At 35.0% G+C, this 22,751-nt stretch overlaps 1 protein-coding gene across 1 annotated transcript in view; it reads left to right on the top strand.

The window, feature by feature from the left end:
• The window catches only part of ADAMTS3 (ADAM metallopeptidase with thrombospondin type 1 motif 3), a gene marked incomplete at its 3' end in the record, with an annotated part of 222,942 nt that overhangs the window by 89,986 nt on the left and 110,205 nt on the right, over positions 1-22,751 (top strand). The window contains exon 4 of the mRNA XM_084233455.1: positions 9,962-10,118. Coding sequence (XP_084089581.1) covers positions 9,962-10,118 — 157 coding nt within the window. The remainder of the gene's footprint in view (positions 1-9,961; positions 10,119-22,751) is intronic.

Here is a 22,751-nt window from a genome sequence, read left to right on the forward strand (position 1 = left end):
TGGTAGCAAAGCTATGACCAAACTCAAATCCTGTGTCAGAAAGCTAAGTTCCTTCTTTATGTTCTTTAAGATGGAATTGGTAGATCTCATCTTTAAATCTGGACATAAAGGAAATTCTGAGCATTTAATTAGAAGGTAGGTATTGGTTTTATGAATTGATTCTGTTAATAAAATGAATGTTTGCAATCTTTTATTATGTCAGTACTGTAGTCATTTAAGGGTTTATTTTTTTCCCTTAGAGATTTTCTTGTTTGTAATTATAGCCCACACCATGACTCAGAAAAATTACTAGAAAAGATGCCTTAATATGAAAAACTCAGCATGAAAAACCAAAACAGATACACTAGGGGATGATTTATTCTCTTTATGGAATGGAACCAAGGTTTCCTATAAATGTGTAAAATATTTCATATGCAGTAAATTCCATAAATGTCAAACACTTGTGGAGATCATTTTACTAGAGATTTTTAAAGTATTTATAACAAGTAGAATACAGAATCTGGATCTCTATATTCAGTCCTGTTCACACCTTTCTTACTCTTCTTTTTCCCCCCATTTTCTTTCCCTCTAATTGTACAAAGTAACTATGAAAGAGCAACAATACACACAATTTCTTTTTAGGTTGTTGAATTATTAAAGTGACTTTTAAATTGCAAAGATACTTAAGAGCATTGCATAATATCATATCAGTTTTTCAATTTTCTCTGTCCTTCCAAAAGAAAAAATAATCAACTCTATTTTTGTGCTTTGACAATTTTTGATATTTTACCTTTCTTTACAAATATTTAGCAACAAATTAATCATGACTATTGAGGCACATTTATAATAGACATACATTATTCTAGGAGATGGAAAAAGTCTAAAGTGGATTTTAATAAAAGGCACATGATTCCTCAGAAGTTTGTGGCCTGATTCTGCTTCTAACTTGTGCTCATTCTCACATCTTTTTGACCTTCAAGTTGGACCATAAAGTATAGTTAGATTAACGTTTCTTCTCCTTTTTTTTTTTTTAAGATTTTTATTTTATTTATTTATACAAGCACAGGGTATAGTCAGAAGTGCGGGAGGGTGAGAGAATTCACCAGAGGCAGAGCGGAGAGCAAAGCAGAGCAGGCAGAGTGACGAAGTACACTGCTGAGGGGAGCAGTGGGCGGCAGGAGAAGTCTGAGGGGAGCAGCGGGCGCCATGTGGGACCCTCGTCCGGTGGCCGGGGATCGAACTGGTGTTGAAGAAGCTGTGGGCAGCTTCACAACCCAGTGCTCAACTGCTGCACCACCGGGGAGACCCTTCTCCTTTTTTGAAAAAAAAAAAAAATCTCTTTTTCTTTGTCCTCTTATTGAATATTTGGTAACATTTTCTTATTACTGATATTGCTTATTGTTTTTTGACTTATGTTTTACAAAGCAATGAGAGGAAATAAATAACAGAAAAACATGCTTTCTGGTTCATACCTTCTGCCAAGATTATTAAGGTTATAGGTAGGTATGTGCATTTGTGTATAGATGGAATATCCAGTGACATAGTATCAACACCCAAAATAAAAATATTGATAAATACATTTTATATAGGTTACATTTCTGTGACCATTATACAGAATAAATCATCAAGAAGTTACAGAAAAGTAAAATTGAGTTATGAAGTGTCATATTTTGTTAAATATTCACAAAATGATAATTTGTGTATCCTCAACTGATTTAGGAATATTCGTAGGTACTTGTGAAATACTGGATGATGCCAAACATTGATCATTAAATCATATAATTTATACATTTCCAGAACAATATACCTTCTTGTTTCAAATGAGTAAGTCATAATGTTAGTTTTAGCTTGAATTATATGTATATGGATTATACTTTAATAAATATTTCTTCAGTCTGATAAGTAATATGTGGCAGTTTATATCAATTCATACAAGAAGGCATTAAAGTTAGAACAAGTCAGCAATAAAGGAAAATAAAAGAAGGAAAAGTAATGTTCAGAAAAGGTCAGTATTCAAGGATTCATGTCACAAGATTGTCTTACAGGTATAATACAAATTTTATTCTGTGTTTTCTCATAAATATTGTTTAATTACATAGTACAAAGTATAAAATAAAAATGGTTTATCAGGAGAAGTAAACCTATTCCTATTCTTAAAATGTAAAAATTTTTTTCTGGATTTTCATAACAGTATATGAGATCAATAGAAATCACAAACAAGAAATGTAGTGTTATTATAATAGTGAGCTTCCTAGGGCTCCTTCTGTGTAATATTCTTCATCATAGACTATGTTTTAAACTTGATATAATTAGGCTTCCCTGGTGGCTCAAGGGGTTAAGTCTCAGTACTATGAACCTATCAGTAGCCACTGCAGCACCAGTTTGATCCCCCACCAGGGAGGTGACCCACATGGCACAGCAGACCTCACCTGTCTTGCCCACTACTCCCTTCAGCAGTGTATTTCAGTAGATCCACCTGTTCTGTTCCCCACTCTGTCTCTGGTGAGTCTTCTCACCCTCACCCCTCTGGCCTACACCCCAGCCCATGTATGCATAAATAAATAAAATAAATCTTTAAAAAATATAAACTTGATATAACTGAATAAAAATAGAAATATTAAGGGCCCAAATAACCATGACCTGACTTTGTGGAGGCTGGGGCTAGTAGCAGAGATTAGGGGAAATTATCAATAATTAAGCCAGATATATAGACAATTCTTTAGCCTTTAGGAAACATCTTAGAATTACATGTCTTACAACCTAGATTTTTATAAGAATCTGGAAGCACAGGTGGAAGACTATGCTCTCTCTAATTAAGGAAGTGAAATGGTGATGTCCAATGTCACTGATTAAGATCATATTCATTTGCTTTAGCAATTAATTGAATTGTGACTCAGGTTAGCATACTCTCTTCTTATTTTTTTTTTTTTAAATTTAGAGCTTCAGCCATAATGCCTGGCTGACTAGAGGGCCCATTCATCCCCTTTATGGAAGAGATTCTGCAAATCTGCATTTAGTGCTATGACTTTGCAAGGGATTCTGTTAGATTCTGATTCTATTGAGAGCAGAAGCTATCAGAAGAATCGTTGTTGACTGAAGTGCCAGCCAAACCCAATTTTAAATCTGTAATTAAATCTGATTTATATTTTGGTTTTACTGACATCTTATTCAACATCTTTTGATTTCTAAGAATCACTAGTACAGTTATCATAATTTATAAAGGACTGACAGTGAGAAATACTATAGAAATAGAGAAAAAATACTGGTAATGGCTTCTGGATTTAGATAAAAGAAGACTTTTAATCAATGGAATGACTTGGAAGATATTTTAACAACTTCTTAATCTTCATAAACTCAACTCAAATACATCCTAAATAATTAAACTTCTTTAATTCAAATAGTTTCTTTGGTCAACAAATTTAGTTGCAAATCACTTCTTTTTTTTTAAGATTTTATTTATTTATGCAAGATCTGGGGTACAGGCCAGAGGCGTGGGAGGGTGAGAGGATTCACCAGAGACAGAGTGGGGAGTAGAACAGGCAGACAGACTGAAAACACTGCTGAGGGTAGCAGTGGGTGAGACAGGAGAAGTCTGCTGTGCCATGTGGGTATCTCCCTGGCTGGCCAGGAATCAAACTGGTGCTGCAAAGTCTGCAGACAGCTTCACAGCACTGCACTCAACCCGCTGCGCTGCCGGGGAGGCCCACAAATCACTTCTTATTACTATTTTCTAGCACTTCTCAATTACCTTGCCTTCCCAATGCCAGCTCTGCAGAAATTTAGGGCTATCATTGATATGCCCTTTGAAATTCATGAAGACCTAGAGATTATCTTAATAATGTAACCTCTACTCTTTCTGATGACAAAACAGGGAAATGTGTTCACTCAGCGCATAATAGTCTATATGTTGGGGGAAGTAAATAGTGAAACAGTGGTTATCAATTTGTGTTTTTATGATATCTTAGTGAGCTGAGTTGGAGTTTTATAACATTATGGTATAATGGTTTGTCTTTTAAAATATATTTGTATTATTCTTTTTCACACACATAATCATAATATGAAATTTTAGACATTTAAACTCTTAAACATTTAAAGCAAACTTTAATTTTTTAATTAAAATGTGAACATGACATTTAACCTTATTACTGCTTTTCTATGTTGTGGCCTAGTATAAATTTGTAACCAAATAGCTTAAAATAATGGGTATTAATTTCTGCTGCAATTATGTATCACATATATAGCACATATTTTCTGGCACTCAAAAGAAAAAAAAAAAAAACCAACCCAAACTATCTAGTACTACTATCCTTCCTTTACACACTTGAAAATAACTGCAGTAAAACAACATTTAAGTGTCATGATTAAAAATAGAATGTTTCCATAGCATATGTTTTTCTGGTGGTGGTGGTTGTTTTAATCTGGCATAGACTTTTCAAGAAAACCTTAATAATTCTTACTGGAAATCTGAAAAAATATCTTTTATACCAATTTTCATCTTAAATCAAGTTAAACATAAGTTAGTCTTTTCTTAGTGACTAGTATTTATTATTGACATATAAAGAGTAGAGTTTTAAACTTGTTACACAACTTTATACTTTACAAAGGGCATTCATGGACATTATCTCATCTGAAACCCTGTATCCCACAACACTTTCTCTCATTTGCCACTTATTCTCTGATGAGGATTAGGAAACCATCTAACCTGGTTTATTAGAATTGGGTGTCAAATATGGTTGTGAGGACCCCTCCTAGTGACTAAGGAGCATGGCCTCTGTGATAGCTATTTCCATGCTCAGCAGCTTTTTTGGCTTAATTCTGGATTCTTGGCAGTGTTTGAGTTGAGTGATGTAGCTGGAAGAGTTGACAGGATGAAAGGGGAATTATGCAGCTGGATTTTTAGCATATATCATTATTTTATAAATATCCTCTCCAAAATGCTGTCAAAGGGCATATGTGAAGACTTAATTGAAGTATAATAAAATGCTCAATATAATGTACTCGCTACTGTTTTAAGCCTGCTAATTTAGAAATTAATCTGTGTTAAATTTTGAAAGATAGTTTGAGAAATACAGTAAATATTTCCTGCGTTGGTGCATAGGTCTAGAGGATGGTAAATGTGGAGAACTTTGTAGCATTAAGGGAAATTTATAAAATATTATTTGACATCATCAATTTGATAGCATTAGAGATTAAAAATGATAGCATCTATTTATTTATTTATTAAAGATTTATTTATACATACAAGAACTGGGGTATGGGCCAGAGGTGGTGGGGGGGAGAGGATTCACCAGACACAGAGTGGGGCACAGATCAGGCAGATTGACTGAAACACACTGCTGAGGGGGGCAGCGGGCAAGGCAGGAGAGGTCTGTTGTGCCATATGGGTCACCTCCCTGGCCAGCCAGGGAATCAGGGAATTGAACTCGTGTTGCAGTGGCTAGCGACAGCTTGATAGTACTGTCTTTAACCCCTGCACCACCTGGAGGCCCCTGTCTAATTTATTTTTCACAGTGTTCATCCTTTGATGACTTCTTCACTCAATTACTTATACTTTGATCAAACTCCACATAGATGCCCAGGACATTTTTCTCTCATCTCTCCTGCCATTCCCTGTAAATTTCCTACTAAGATGTTTTATTGTTAGTTGTCTGTTTTTTCCATTAATTTGTTCACCTGCCCTCCCTCAAACATTAGGTGCTTACTCTGAGCTAGGCACATTCTGGGACCTGGGGTACAGCTGTAAACATGACAAAGTCTGTGCTCACATAAAGTGTATGTTCCCAAAATGGTGACAATCATCTAGGTAATGGCTTGAAGGAAAATAGGCTGGGACAGAGAGTGGAAGGGAAGCTGATTTACATAAGTGGGATAGTACCACTGGGATGAAGGTCTGTGTGGCCATTGCCAGGCCACATGGGCCTTGTAGGCACCATGGTAGAGAGTTCAGATTTAAAAAATTTTGTATACAGTATTGTCCTAAGGTTCTGTGACACTTCCCAAGATTGTCCATTGGCCTTCCATCAAATATCTTTAGGAACTTTACTTTTGTTGTTCATTTTTTCCCCCAACAGCTTTAGCTATCACCTCTGAAAAGATGCATTAGAATTCTGATATTTTTGTGATTGTGGCAGTTTTTCTGAATAATAATTCTGCATTTCTCCACACCGCTACCTCAAGTGAAAATGCTTAAAACTTATTCCCTACTTTTCCAATCTATTTTTCCTTTTAGCTTTTCTGTTTCTGTGAGTAAAACTATTATTTTCTAAGTTACCAAACCTCAAAACTTAGAGTAACTGTGGACTATCCTTTCCTATCTTAGTTTTTCTTCCCTTCTCATTTTTTTTTTCATTCAACAAATACTTATTAAGTGTCTAGTTTGTGCAAGGCACTATTTTAGGCATTCAGGATACCTAGTTACCAAAATGGACTAAAAGCAAATCTTGGCTACTGGAGTAGTGGTGGGAGAGTGATAATGAATAATGAACAGTTAAATTATCTAGTTTGTTAGAAAACAGTAAGTGCAGTATAAAAGATGAAGCTGGGTAACATGTGGAGGAAGCATGTGGGTAGGCAGAGTGTTTCATGAGAATTAACAGAGACATGAACCTAGAAGAGGATTCCAAGTCAGAGAAAGAGTCAATGCAAACATTATCATCAGATCACTTGCCTGGAGTGTTCAAGCATCAGCAAGGATCCGATAGTTGCTGGAATAAAGCCAGCAAGGGCAAGAGTAAAGAAATAGAACTCTAAAACTAAGGACAAAATGTCAGCAACAGACCCTCATATATCAATAATCACCTGAAATGAAGTGGGCTGAACTCACTAATCAAAAGGCACAGAGTGGCTGGTTGGATCAGAAAACAAAATCCAACTATCTGCTATCACCAGGGAATGTACCTGAGCTCCAAAGATAAACATAGGTTCAGTGCAAAGGGTTGGAAAACATTCCTACAAGCATATGGGACTCAAAAGAACGGCAGAGACAATCATAATTATATAACATGCAATAGAGTCCCAGCTAAAAATAGGTAATAAGAAGCAGGGATGATTATATAATGATTAAGGGAACAATATTTCAGGAAGACATAAAACTCATCAGTATATATTCATCCAATAACAGAGCATCAAAACATATAAGGCTGTTACTATCAAACCTCAGAGATGGCAGCAAAACAATAGTGACCAGGAACTACAACATCTCACTTTCATCAATGGACAAAACCACCAGACAGAAAATAAATGAGAACACAATAGCCTTAAACAATGAATTAGACCATCTAGGTTTAATAGACATTTATAGGGTAATGTATCCCAAAAAGCTGAATGCACATTCTTCTCAAGTGTATATGGAACATTCTCCAGGATAGACCACATATTGGATCACAAAATAAGTATCAATAAATTCAAGAAGGGCCTCCCTGGTGGCGCAGCGGTTGAGTGCTGGGTTGTGAAGCTGCCCGCGGCCTCTGCAGTGCCGGTTCCATCCCCGGCTGCTCCCCCGCCACCGGAGGAGGGTCCCACATGGTGCGCGGACCTCTCCTGCCGCCCGCTGCTCCCCTCAACGGTGTGCTTCGGTCCTTCTGCCTGCTCTGCTCCCTGCTCTGGCTCTGGTGAATTCTCTCACCCTCCCGCGCTTCTGACTGTCCCCAGTGCTTGTATAAATAAATAAATAAATAAACAAACAAACAAATAAATAAATAAATCTTTTTAAAAAATAAATAAATAAATAAATTCAAGAAGACTGAACTCATATCAAGCATCTTCCAATCACAATGGTATCAAGCTAGAAATGAACCACAAAAAAAACAGAGCAAAATTCTAGTATGCAGAGACCGAACAACTCACTACTGAATGAGTATTGGGTTAATGAGTAAATAAAAGAAATACATGAAAAGATGCCTCAAGGTAAATGAAAATGAAAAACCTATGGACACTAAAAAAGCAGTCTTCAAAGAAATAGAACATTATTGAAATTCATATGGAACCACTCAATACCCTGAATAGCTAAAACACTGTTATACTCTCAGACTTCAAACTATACAAAACAGCATAGCAAAGTCCATGCTCACATGAAGCATATGTTCCCAAAATGGTAAATGTTAGTGAAAGGAAAGCTTCTCCAATAAACGGTGCTAGGAAAACTGGTAAATCATATGCAAAAAAATGAGACTAGAACACTGTCTCATGCCATATACAAAATGCAACTCAAAATGGATAAAAGACTTGTATGTGAGACCTGAAATCATAAAATATGTAGAAGACAGATTTGAATGCAATAAAAAAGCTAGAGCAGAGGCATATTTGCTGGACATGTTTGCTCATTGCTAAGATATCCTTTTATTTATGTGTTGCTGAACACCACAGAGGTAAAAAAAACAATAGTCAGAAGGGATGAGGACCATCACTGCCCTTTGCCTATGTCCATGAGAGCCTCATATTTGAAAATGTTGAATAAGCTAAGCCTCCAGAAGAAAAATATGACTTACCTCCAAATACGATATGTATTTTTTAAATAATTATAATCCCTACACTAACACATTAGTTCTTCAACTTTGTTTTCAAATAAATCTACTGATATTTAAATTAATACTATATATTACTGTATGACCTTTAAAGTAGAAATATGAGCTGGAACTATTGGACTGTAATGTAGTCTTGATACTTAAAGAACAAATTTCAGACAAATTATCATTTCTCTTCAGGTATATTACTGAATGTAGTCCTGATATTTTCTAAATAAGAAATGAAAAAGAGTCACAAAGGGGAATAAATAGAGAGATGAAAAAATAACTCTAAGAGTAAACTTTTTATTGTGATAAGTGTAAGGAGGAAAAAATATATATAATATATATGTATGGTTTTCACATATGCTTTAAGAGTATATTTAGAGACAAAAAGACCTATATGTACTACATGCATTGTAGGTCCCATTCCAGTGTTATGTAAGGACATTGTAAATAACTTTAGAAATATGCAACATGTATGGACTGCACCACTACCTTGGGTTATTATAGGAAATTAAGATTTTTCTTGAATTCATATACCCCGTGTGATTTTATTTTAGAATAAACTGCAAAGTAGAATATATAAATGCACTTCTTTTGCAGTGTGATGAAATTTATATGTTGTGTAATTTTCTTATTCTTATGTGCGGTTCTTTATTCAACTGCATATGAGTTGTTTTCCTACCATATATGAATTTCTACCTTATGGGAATCACTGATATTTGTTTATATTTTAAAATATTTTCATTATATATATATTTTTTAAAAGATTTATTTATTTATTTATACAAGCACTGGGTACAGTCAGAAGCGCAGGAGGGTGAGAGAATTCACCAGAGCCAGAGCAGGGAGCAGAGCAGGCAGAAGGACCGAGGTACACTGCTGAGGGGAGCAGCGGGTGGCAGGAGAGGTCTGCGCGCCATGGGGGACCCTCCTCTGGTGGCCGGGGAGCAGCCGGGGATTGAACCGGTGCTGCAGAGGCTGCGGACAGCTTCGCAACCCAGCACTCAACCGCTGGCCACTGGGGAGGCCCCATTATATTTTTAATGAGGTAATGTGGGTTCACAATACTGTATATGATAAGAGGTACATATTCACATCTCTTCAAATGTATATTATCATATGCCACCAAGACCAAAGCACTCATAATCCTTCGCCACAGACCACTGGGTTCCCATCCTCTTTCCTCTCCATCCCCATGCTCCCCTTCTGATAGTCTCCCCCTCTAACATCCCCCTCTGATAGCCTTAATTCTGTAGTCAGATATATAAGTTTAGTTTTGCTGTTTTTTGTTTTGTTTCTCAATCAGAATTACTGATATTTAATAATAATGTCACCAACTTAAAATTACAGCCAAAAGCAGAAAGAAAAAGCATTAGTTTTCCCTAAATCATCTTCTTACCATTTAAAAAAGTACTAATGAGCTAAAGATGATAGATATTTATTATTAAAATTAATACAGTTTATGCTTTCTCTAGGCTGGAATGATAAAAAGTGATAATGATGAGTATTTCATTGAACCCCTGGAAAGAGGTAAGCAAATGGAAGAAGAAAAAGGAAGAATTCATGTTGTGTACAAGCGGTCAGCAGTGAAACAGGCTCCCATAGACATGTCCAAAGACTTCCACTACACAGGTAGGCATTCTGATAAGACTTACTAATTCCCATCATTTTAAGATGTAATGAGTATAATTCTCCATTAATTCAGAGAATGTGATTGTCATGTGCTCTTTTATACTGTGAAGGTGGCAACAGAAACTCATATTTATAAATTATGAAATGTAACTTATTTTTTAAAAAAATGATTAGAGGATTATATGTTATATTGTTTTATTTCAGTGCATTATTATTGTCTCAATATCTTTGTTATTTATGATCTTTAAAAATGTTTCATATTAAAACTCTTTTCTCTAGCTTATGTTAACTTTTGAAAATATTTGAATTTTCCACAAGTATCTATGTTATGCATTATTAATGTTATTTTAAAACTTTTCAAATGAGATATATTGACAGGACAAAGTCATGTGTTTTTTTTGAATACCATTTGATAGAAACATTTGAAAATAAATATTCTGCTAGACTTTATGGTCTACTTTGTAAAATTTTTTACACCATGGAGGAGATAATGGAGTCAAATGCTTCAGTTGAATTTTATTTCAAAGTAGGCCACTACAGTCAAGTAAATTATAGCACATGAAGATTTCCCTTTTTTTTCGTATTAATGAAATGTGAAAATAACTTGGTGTTAAAAAAAAGTCTTTGTAAGTTGGATATAGAAGTTTCCTTGATAGAAAAGAAAGGAAATGTTGGAATCTATGTTTTTTTAACCAAATTTCTAAATGTCTGTATGTACTTTTACTGGAACAATTTTCTGAATTAAAGGTAATGGAAATTTACTATAGGGAAATGTCAGGGATGTAAATTATCCTAATTTAACAGTCTTCTAGATCAATGATGAATTACACATTAAGAGTTGTTACATAGTTATTTAATTTGACTTTCTTTTGGAAGCCACCAACTTCCTTAACTGTTTTATACTATCAGTCCACTTTAAAATAAAATTTGAATAACAGGCCTGTAATTTCTGAATTGAAACAGAAAGATGTAGTAATACATAAAGCACTATGAAATGTATTCTTATCCTAAAGGGTCACTATGGTATCACAGAAAGAGAATCGGCTCTGTAGTTAGATGGGTGTGAGTGATAGATCCGCAACATCTACTTCTTCCTTTGGCTAGTAGTTAACTGTTCTGAGACTCATTCTTTTAAATTTGTGAATAAAGAATAAAAATAGATTGCATAATTGTCTTAACTATTGGAAATAATATATGGGAATTGCTGACTAATAATATTTTTATTTATTTTTATTAATTATTAATACTAATTATTGAGTTAAAAGACACATTAGGAATTTTTTTTTAAAATTGAAGAGTTAAACATTGCTTACCTTTATGTTGTCACTCAATTGTATTTTCATGTTTTAAAAGTCATTCTGAATTAGAAGACCAGTTATGTCAAAGGAAGAATAGTAAGATAAGGTGTTTTTTCTATTGTCTTGATTTTATATATTACTCAATTCTAATATGCCTTTTGAGATAATAGTTAAATGCTTTTTAGAAAAACATAGCCTAGCTGTCATGGAATCATGTTCAGTGATTAAATACCAAATTTGTCCTCATGACTCACTTCTGGTTTACTCCATCTGTCATACTATAGTCTCACCTAGCTGGACCTGTTGCTCCTTTTCAGTCCCTGAAAGGGAGAAGGGGTTATTTTATTTTTTTCTTGAAATAAAAAAATTGAGCTATATTTTATATTTAATCTCTCTGTTGTATTTGTAGATGCTATATTAGGAAAAGTAATTTAGTAGTAAGAGTATGTAATATCTAAGTTTGAAGTAATGAAATGTGATTAAGGTAATTTGGAGCATTATTTTAGGGCATTATTTAAAATATCAATTCCAGTAAAATCAGTGTCAATGTACTTACATTTTATAATGAGTGGTTTTTAAGAGTACAGACACCGTATTCTTTTCTATTTTCAATCATGAATATAAGATTATTTTACAGTAGAAGTAGCCCATAAATTAGAGTAATGCATGTTGGAAAGGTTTTCAGTGGCCTTGGGTCAAAGCAAGAGCAATTCTTTTGTTAACTATCAAATTACACAGCAGCTTGGATCAAACTGGAACTGTTGACTTCTTTAAAAAAAAAAATACTAAAAAAAAAAAAAATAGAATGTCCCATGTTAAACTTAGTAAAAGCCCAATACTTTTGATTTCCTTTTTATCAAGTTCTGATAGAACTGAGTTGCTAGAGATATGTTAGCTTCTTTTGAGGATCTTAAATTGTAGCCATGTATTTTAGAAGTGTCAGTTTCTTCCTAGGGTAAAAAGAAATAGGATTTAGAGCTTTTAAGTTTCACACTATAACTTTTAAATTTTTCTTTTAATTTCTTTGGTCACAGGACTGAAAATCAAGTTTCTGTCTTGAACTAAATATTTTCCAAGTGGAAATTTAGAATATATTTTTAATTTATCCCATCATCCTAAAATGTAAAATTGAACATAATCTAGAATTTGAAAGGCATATTGATATAAACGAAAACCACAGAACTATATAAAAATTATATTTTTTTAATCAATTCAGGGTGTTATTTTATGAGACATGGCATATTCAGTGAGTTATAGGAAAATAAATAAAACACATAAGACAATTAGAAAGTAATGCATCTGAAGCCTATGATCTTCATAAATTTTTGTGATAGCCAGCCTGTGAAGACAAGTTTCGATCACAAGTAAAATACTACCTTACCAAGTTCTGTAGCAGGATTCCATAAATAAATATTATGTATTTTGCTAATTGTCACAATAATTGCTTGGCCACATTTCTTTCTTTCTTTTTTTTTTTTTTTAAAGATTTATTTATTTATTATTTATACAAGCACTGGGTACAGTCAGAAGCGCGGGAAGGTGAGAGAATTCACCAGAGCCAGAGCGGGGAGCAGAACAGGCAGACTGACCTAGCACATTGCTGAGGGGAGTAGCGGGCGTGGCAGGAGAGCTCTGCACCCCATGTGGGATCCTCGCCAGTGGCCGGGGATAGAACCGGCACTGCAGAGGCTGTGGACAGCTTCACAGCCCAGCGCTCAACTGCTGCACCACCGAGGAGCCCTTGGCCACATTTCTTGCTTTGTCATCATAGTAACTCAGAATTGCCATTCATTTGAGGTCTGTAATTTGTTGTAAGTTTTCTAAATTAAAGCCAATCATGATCTGAACTAGGTGAGTAGTAGTGAAATGGGAAAGCTGGATTAGATTGAGATGGAAGTAAAACTGATGGGGGTTAACTACTTGAGGGAGTAGATGTTAATGAGGGAAAGAGAAAGAAGGAGAGAGGAAAGGAGAGAGAGGGAGTGATGGAGGAAGAAAGAGAGAGATCAAGATGATGGATGATTCAAAATTCTAATCTGGAAGACTAGAGTACTATTTTTCCAAAATTCAGGTATTTAAAATAAGAAATATAAATAGACTTGATGGTGGATGACAAGAAGATATAATTTTCGAACTACTGAGTGTGAAGATCCATTAGAACAGTGAGTGAGCTTAAAAACTGGATAGTATATTTTTATAATCATGCCCCAGAGTCAATGCACAAATGCCCTTATGCACGTGTTGAGATAGGGGTGTGTAGAGATTAGTTTATGAGTGAGGTGGCAAGTTTTGTTAAATGGATGCTTATAATGTCTGCTTGCCTTCTACTCTCAATTTATATCAGTGAGCCTCAGAAAGTATATATTGCACAGAATTGGGAGTTCACAAAAGATGTTTGCTACCTATCCCTGTAAGAGAAAAAGACATTATGTCCTCAAAATATAAAAATAGAACTGTACACTTAAGAACCTTAAGCCATTCCTCTTGACTAAATGCACACATCTATTTCAATTCCTTATCCCCTTAAGCATATTTATCTGGGCTTCCAATAAAAGTCATGGCTTTAAACTTGTGGAATAATTTATTACATTGTGTGATTCAGCAAAGACAAAACCCTCTACCATTCTCATATATTGCAATGATTCTCTTCCCTTGGCTTTTAATAGGAAAGTAGTATTTCTTTTGAAATATAGAAAGATATGAAGAGCTTTTTAAATATATTCTGAACTTGTAAATTCACAGATGCAGTACTCTGCTTTAAAATTTCTCTTTTAAGGGACTCCCTGTTGGTTCAGGGGTTAAAGACTGTGCTATCAAGCTATCCCAGCCACTTCAGCATGAGTTTAATTCCCTGCTGGCCAGGGAGCTGAGATCCCCTGCAGGCCAGGGAGTTGACCCACATGGCCCAGCACACCCCTTCTGCCTCACCCACTGCTCCCCTCAGCAGTGTATTTCAGTAGATCTGCCTGTTTTGCTCCCCACTCTCTCATTCCCCTACACCTCTGGCTTATACCCTAGTTCTTGGATGCATAAATAAATAAATCTTAAAAAATAATTTCTCTTTTAACAATAAGATATAAAGCACTTTTACATTTGACTTTATAGTGATCTATTCTAGTGCAACCTGGCAGGCATTCATAATACATAGCACTGCCAGTTTCTGGCAAAAGAATACCATTAAATACCATTAAATAAATAACATTAAATAACAAACATGAACAACTTGCTTATGATAAAGACATTGTCTACTTCTTCATGGGGGTAGAGTTGAATTTACTTGTATTTCTCTAATTTCTCTTTTGGATTGAATATTGAAACCACTTCCATTTTTGGCATCCTAAGTTCAGGCAAAATTATATTTTACTCTTTTTGAAAGTTTACTTGGTAGCAGCGTGATTAGTAAACCACTAGAGGTCATAAAGTTCATCTCCATGGCTTAATCCATCATTGGTCCAAACTTAGATTAAAAAACAAAATATACCCCTCACCATCTCTTAAGCAGTCTACTTTGTTATCATTAAGAAGTTTGCTTTAGCCAGTCTGTTTGGGGGGATGGGCAGCTCTATGTGTATGACATCATTCAGCTTTTCATATTTTTTATTTAATCCTAGGCCCTTAGGCTTCTCCCCTCAAATTACAATCTATTCATTCACCCGAAGCTTTGTATTTAAGTAATTTTTGTAATTACTTCCTACCAGTGGGAAACAAGGAATAGTCAGCCTTTATCTCCTAGCTTCCTTTCAGGATTTTCATTTTCCTTCATGAACCCAAGTGCTTGAGTTGCTGGTATGGTTGTCATGGTGCTGTGAAGGAGCGTCTTTGTCCCAGGTGGGAAACATGTACAAGCACAAATGATTTGAGAGTTGTTCCTGGTTGCCAGGGAATGAAACTATGAAATAAGAAGTAGAATAATGGAAAGACTATTCCTTATTTTAGTGACACTAGGAAGTTCCTACACACATAGTCCTTCCTTGATACTGCAGACACATCAGTAGGTACTATAAGCCTTTGTATTTGGAAGTTCTCATGACCTATGCCCCGATCAAAGAGATGCATTGGTGGGCTTTGTGGAGCCCCCCAAATAGTTCCCCCCTCTCCAATCAAGCAAGAGAAATTAATTTTAGTGTATTTTTTAAATTAAATGAGACATGGAACATAATAGTTCTAAATCATTCAAACCTGTCAAATAGTAACCGTATTTTTCAGGTAAATGGTAAATGATAAATTTTTCACAGTTGCAGAGTTTAGATTATGAAATAATCTAAGGGTCATTCATTTGTTAGGGCCACATAGAAATGCTAATCATATTTGTGGAATTCTTTTTCAACTTGTTTTTGCATATTTTATAATCTGGATATTTTTAACAATTATTGACAGAAACGAAAGCAATTAAAGACTTACTGTTTACATAAAATAATCAGCAAGCAGAGTGATGGTTAATGAGCTTTCAGATGTGAAACATAAAAGATAATACTTTATTTCCATTTATTAACAAGTCTTACTGAGCCTATTCTATTCCTTCATTAATAGGCTCAATGGAATGTGTTTGTTGATGAAATATATAGATTTGGAGTAAAGTTTTACAAATGTAACTCAATATTTTTTTCTAATAAAAAATTGTATGTGGTGGTAGGGTGGTAACATACATCTGAACAGGTGTGAACCTATACTTGTGAATCATATACAGTGTTGTAAACCAGTATTACCCCAATAAATAAAAAGAATTGCATATGGAAGGATATGAACCATATTGAGAATTCAGTACTGTTGGATTAACACTTAGTTATTGATGTGGTATTAATGGAAAAGAGAACTGAGAGGCTTTACATATATCGGCATGATTGCAGTGAAATTGAAATCAGTTCATTTATATCAGGATAGAAAAAAAATTCAGCTTATGTAGGCCAAATCTTGGAGAAAACCAAACAAAAAGGAGGGATGGGGCAGTTTCCTGCAGTGTGGAATGCATCACATATTGAGTTTTGTGCAGGAGTTTTATAGGTTTGTTGGTCTATGGCTTTGGCTGAATAGGCCTTGGTCCTTGTCTACCCAGCTGCTGCCAGTCTGCCTGGCCTTCCCTGCAAGGCTTTCTCAATTTGACTGGAGTCTCCTCTCACAGGTGCAGTAGACCTGAGTTCTGACTAAAATTCATATTTACCAACCCTCTGCATCTACCTGTAGCTTCTATTGTGGACTAAATTTACCCTAGTCCAGCAGCCCTTTCTCACAGTTTCTCCAGAAACTCCAATATTTTTGTTCTTCTTCATGAGAACCAGAGAGTCATGGTTTCCTTGGCTAATACCAGATTGATGTGCTAGTGGCCCATGAAGTGTTCCCCTTCCACAGTTACCAAGACATGTCAGGAAGAAAGACTTTGGCCCTTGAAAGTACTCAGGGATCTGTATGTTTTAATACCATGTCTCTTGATACTTGGCCTTGAAGGGAGTGGGGAAGAAACCAGAAACTCATTCCTGTTTATCTCCCTTGTTCCAGAAGCAGGCCAAGATCAAAAGGGCGAGGCTTGCCTGTTCCTTACTCTTATTAGAAACTTTTCCCATTACTCTATTTCATGACTAAGGTTTACGATTGTCTTTTTCTCATAATTGATAAACACACACAAAAAAACCAAATGACAAATCTTTGTTCTGTTCTCAATGCTAGAGAGCGAGGTGGAAACTACGATTTATAAAACCCTTTCTCTCTCCATACTGCCCAGCTTACAAATCTCTTTTCTTATGAGAAATCTTATTGAACTCCAGAAATTGAATATAAGTCTATAATCTTGATACAACAACCTTATTGTTCAGTGACCTCTTTCTTTCTGCTTTTTTCTCTCTTCACTCATAGTCTTCTAGTTAGTGCGGGGAGATGATTAACAAGTAGGTCATCTGTGGACAAAGGCAGAAAAGAATAAACATTATAATTTTCAAATATCAGACCCATTGCACAAGGGATCCAATTTTTATTGTCCACATTTTTGCAGTTCCATATTGTTGTAGTTGCAGAAACTGTACATATCAAAGGTTGCTGAAAGGACACTTGTTAGTCTTTCCTCACACCCTCATCTTATACATGTGATTTGAGATGAAGTATGGTAAGATTTCAAAATGCAAAAAAGGAAAAAACAGGATTACAAATTAAATTAGTACTGAAAAATAACTTTTATCTTTATCATATGAATTGTAATCTCAAAGACAACACACATATGGTTTTCACATCCTGAGTCACTAAGCGAACCCTGGAACTTTTTGTTTTCCAATATCTATGCTTCTAAATTTGGAGTCTTAATCCTGCTTTACTACTATTTTCTTTTTTTAACTAATATCTGTAAATAAAGGATTTTTACCCAAAATTTCACAGAATTTTATTAGTGATGAAAAAAAGGAACAAAATGTTTCTCTTTGTGACTATAGAAATAATACGTTTTATTTATGATTTGATGAAAACAATTAAGTGATTTTTGTGCAAATCAAAGAATAATATCATTGATATAGTCATCATGAACCCTTATTTACTTTGCAGATTTTTCTAACTTTTGCTCCAGAGATAGAATAATCATATTGAAAGTGACAGAATTACCATCTCCAGTCCTTCTTCAGTACAAATAAGGAGGTCATCTGTTTTAGTCTTCTCCAATTCTTGGCAATAACAAAGGAAAAATTAATAAGACCAGTTATGAAGGCAGTTCCTTACCTTAAGTACCCAAATCCAGTGACTAAAGCTTAAAGAACAGCTTGAATGTCATAAAACCATATGGGAATGGGAAACCATAAATGTTTAGTACATATTTCCTTGAGAATACTTATATGTTTCTAGGTATAGGGAAAAATATAAGTGATTATTTCAAAAACATATTTTGATTAATATAAGGCTGTGTGGATCATGATGGGCTCACACACACTGTCTGCTTATCCTTTTCCATACAACGTTCGCTGCCCTAATGGCTATTCCTGTGAAAGATGTTTGGTAACCAAAAGAAGGTAGTTCAACTGGGTTAAATTTCTTAGGGAAAACATAGCCAAGGATATCCTGTAAAAACAGATTCAAATATTTGAATATGACCTCTGGAGCCAGTTTTAAAATTAAATCTTCAACTTGGGTCTTTAGAAGACTAAAGAATCAGAAATTGAAGCTGTGACTTTTTTTTTTAAAGATTTATTTATTTATGCATACAAGAACAGGGGTACAGGCCAGAGGTGTGGGGGCGGGGGTGAAAATATTCACCAGAGACAGAGTGGGGAACAGAACAGACAGACTGACTGAAATACACTGCTGAGGGGAGCAGCGGGCAAGACAAGAGAGGTCTGCTGTGCCATGAGGGTAGCTCCCTGGCTGGCTGGGGATCAAACTCATGCTGCAGAGGTTGCGGATAGCTTTATAGGTTGCATCTTGTGCCACCAGGGAGGCCCACTGTGGCTTTTTTTAAATTCAAGATTATTTGGTATGTATCTCTTTAATAATCTTTAGAAGTTCCTGTCTCACATAGAAGGGAAAGCAACTCACATTCCTTCATAAATTCCTAAAAAACTAAAGTCTATCAGAGATGAAGTATTTCTATAGTTTATGCCTTCAAAAAGTATGAAGACATTATGAAATAATTAATGATGAGCTAATAAAAAAACTACCTAATATATTACTGATACAGGATACATTGTTTTTATTTATTCATTAGTATTTTTTGGGTATTTAACATGTGATCTGCCATACATTATGCTATATATATATGTGTTCCTGCATCTTAAGAATTGAACAAAATACTTTTATGGGACAACTTTGATGCGAGGCTACTTGTGATTACATTTTTAAGTTTTAAAATTTCAAACTCACATGCACCAACAGAATACTTTAACCATGTCCAATTCCTATCCAGTCTCTGAACACAAGAATCAGGGGTGAAGCAGACATCACGGTTTTTGTTAAGTGTAGTGTTTATATGTTTTAAAAGGACAGAAAGTGTGTTTTTTATATTTGTTTTTGAAATAATGAAATAATTGTAAATATCCCTATACTTTGGCCTTCAAAAATAAGATCATATATCCTTCATGTGAGAGAGAAGAAAACTTGGTGTCTGCTGAGATGTAGGTTTGAGGACAATCTAATGTAATCAGGTAGATTCTCTCATTGTCTTCTCTACTTGTTATTACTTCTATGACCTCATTCTCTTTTCGGTATTTGCAATATCCTCTTGTCTTTTCTACTCAGGGTTCATTGTCTAGCTCAAGTGTCATTATAAATAAAGTGGGTTTTTTTTTTGTTTTCAATTTTGGCCCCGAAATTCCATAGTTCTTATAAGTTCACTTTTACACTTGTCAAATGTCATCTTATAAGATGAATTATTTAATATACTTTTACTCCTTAATTTGAGATCCAGTTTTCAATTCCTGCTATATCATTTATTTGCAAAACAAGTAATAACTCTTTAGTAATGAAACTTGTGATGATACTTTTTACCTTTTTTTCTTTAAAGATTTATTTATTTATTTATACAAGCATTGGGTACAGTCAGAAGCGCGGGAGGATAAGAAAATTCACCAGAGCCAGAGCAGGAAGCAGAACAGGCAGATGGGCGAAGTACACTGCTGAGGGGAGCAGCGGGCAGCAGGAGAAGTCTACTCGCCATGTGGGACCCTTGCCCGGCGGCCAGGGATCGAACCGGCGCTGCAGAGGCTGCGAGCAGCTTTGCAGCCCAGCGCTCAACTGCTGAGCCACCGGGAAGGCCCGATACTTTTTACTTTTACTCAGCTTACTTGTTTGTAGCATTGGACCCCTCCTGAGGCTTTCATGACTTGACTCTTACCTAAATTTCCTTCTTAGCCTCCTTCCTTCATAAGACTTCCTTTTCCCATCCTTTTTGTACATGTTTCCCTTAAGCTTCTGTTTCTTGCCTTCTTCTTTTCTCATGTTTTGTTCCATTGATAATTTGTAGGTGAGTTACGTAATGGAATGTGTTGCACATATTCCTCTCCTGAGCTCCAAAACTGTACATTCAGCCACTAACTAGACACTTTCACCTGGATAATCCACAAAGACTTCCAACTTAACACAGTCAACGTTGAACTCTATCTATCTACACATCCACCAATCCTAAACTATTTCTTGCTTCTCCTATTAGATCCCAGTCTTTTAAATGACACTTACAGCCACCCGGTAAACCCTTTGACTTCCACATTCCATATAGCAAGCAAGATCCATGAATTATATTATCTGAAAGTTCTCAAGAAAAGCTCCTTTAGTCCCCATTGTTTCTACTTTTGTTCAAAGCCTAATAATTTTTTTTATGTGTCAAATGTTGCCACAGTCTCCGAATGCTATCCCTGCTTCTAAAACTGGCTCACTCCATGCCATTTTGAGATAGAATGTTGCTTAACTTGCGGATTATGTACCCATACTATATAGACGCACAACATACACATATGTAACTATGCTCATGTATAACATGTACATGTATTATAGGACATACACATTGAGATAAATTATACAGAAAATTACTCTAACTGTTAGAAATTCTGTTATCTCCATATTTAGTAATTTTGTGTATATTTGCAATATAAGAACTCTACTACCCTACTTTGGAGATGATGCTTTGGATTGAAGATGTATGATTTTTATTAAACTGATTTTTGTCACTGTTTAATCAAAAATTCTTTAATCATTCCCATTCATTATTGAATAAAGGAGTCTTTTTGCTTGTTTGTTTCAACATTGTGCTCTATGATTAGGAGCCCCCCTATTTTATCTGTTTTATCTCTGGCAGACATAGTTATTCTTTAGTCACTTCTACTCCCCACTATACTCTCTTTACTTTGGCTCTAGTGAACTCTAAATTCCCCAAACACACATTTTTCTCATCTTGCCTCTTATTTGTCCTTATACATCATATATTGCATTTCTCTTCATTTTGGAATGTTGGAATGTGTCTTGTATCATTCTTTACCTGAACGCTAGATGATGTTTTGTTGTTGTTTGAGAAGAGAAGAGAATAATGTCTGCCTTGGGTTTTGTAGGTTCTAAAGGTGTAGATAATAATATTTGTCTCATGTATGAGTACTAAATAAGATGGTTGACTTAAAACCCTGGCACATTTGATTTGCCTATTTGGATAGTTGCCACTCCTACTTTTGTCTACCCTCATCTAATGTCCTTCTTTGAGAATAAAAATGAAAACTTTATTTTCCTGCAAGTAACTTGTTTATAATAATGTAAGAGAAGTCTACTTTTTTCATAAATAACATTGTATATAATTGAATAAGGAACCTACTATAAGAGAGATTAAAGGAGAAATTTTTTTAAAAATTTTGAGAAAATTCTTTAATCTCTAAGAAAATCATTGTTCTCCATAAATATTTTCCAAAAATAGCTAGATAGAAACTTTCTCATTTGATAGAACTCTGTAAAGCAACTAGTTTCTTAGTGTGAAGGGCATGAAAAGGTCTAAAAATCTCTTGATTATAATTTCCTATGTATGTGCATTTTTTTCTGCTCCTTTCACAGAGAGGTTTCATGTTTTTAAGGATTTCCAAAGGAGTCCTTTATTTAAAATGTTATTTAAAAATAACTATCAAAATATTTGGTATTCTTTGGTTAATTAATTGTTTTTCCAAAACATATATGTATACATAATTACAGGAAAAGAGAAATGGGTCCTATATATGTAATGATATATGTTCCTACCAACTAGAGAACTTTTTAATATTAGAGTACAAACCAAATAACATACCTATCCTTTATTAAAAAGTGTAATATTTTTCTCTCTTAAATGAGTTAACTACTCTAGTCCAGTTATCTGCTAGCTATTCTAGTCTTGGGGAAGGGGGATCCTGTTCAAAATGCTGTCTTTCCAATAATACAGAAGGTAAAGAAAAATATGTTTCCCTTCAAACTAGTAGGATCCTTTTATGTTTGAAAATTTAGGAAATGATTGTCACAGAAGTAATAATGCCTTGGGTGAAGAGATCTTCATTATCTCAACCAACAGTGGTCTTCAAAAGCAATGACATCATTGTTGATTCACTGACTTCAGAATTCAGGAAAGAACCAGAAACCTAGGATCTCGGGCAGCTTTTTTGTGAGATACAGAGCAGAAAAGAAGACACAAAGACCCTCCCTTTGAGTCATGGCAGGCTTTGCGACTCCTTTCTTGGCCTTTTGTGAAAGCACATGACTGGACTTGTAGAAGATTAACCCCCTTAACATTTCTGTAAAAAATTAAACAGATGCAAAGTAGCTCCATCACCCTCTTTCCTCTCTGTTGTGAATTCAGTATTATGGTGGGCAGTGAATTATTTTGAATTCCCTCAGAGAGGCCAGGCCAGTCAATGGAGACTGTGAATGAGAG

Source organism: Talpa europaea, assembly GCF_964194135.1.
Source record: "Talpa europaea genome assembly, chromosome: 5".
Classification (NCBI taxonomy): Eukaryota; Metazoa; Chordata; class Mammalia; order Eulipotyphla; family Talpidae; genus Talpa; species Talpa europaea.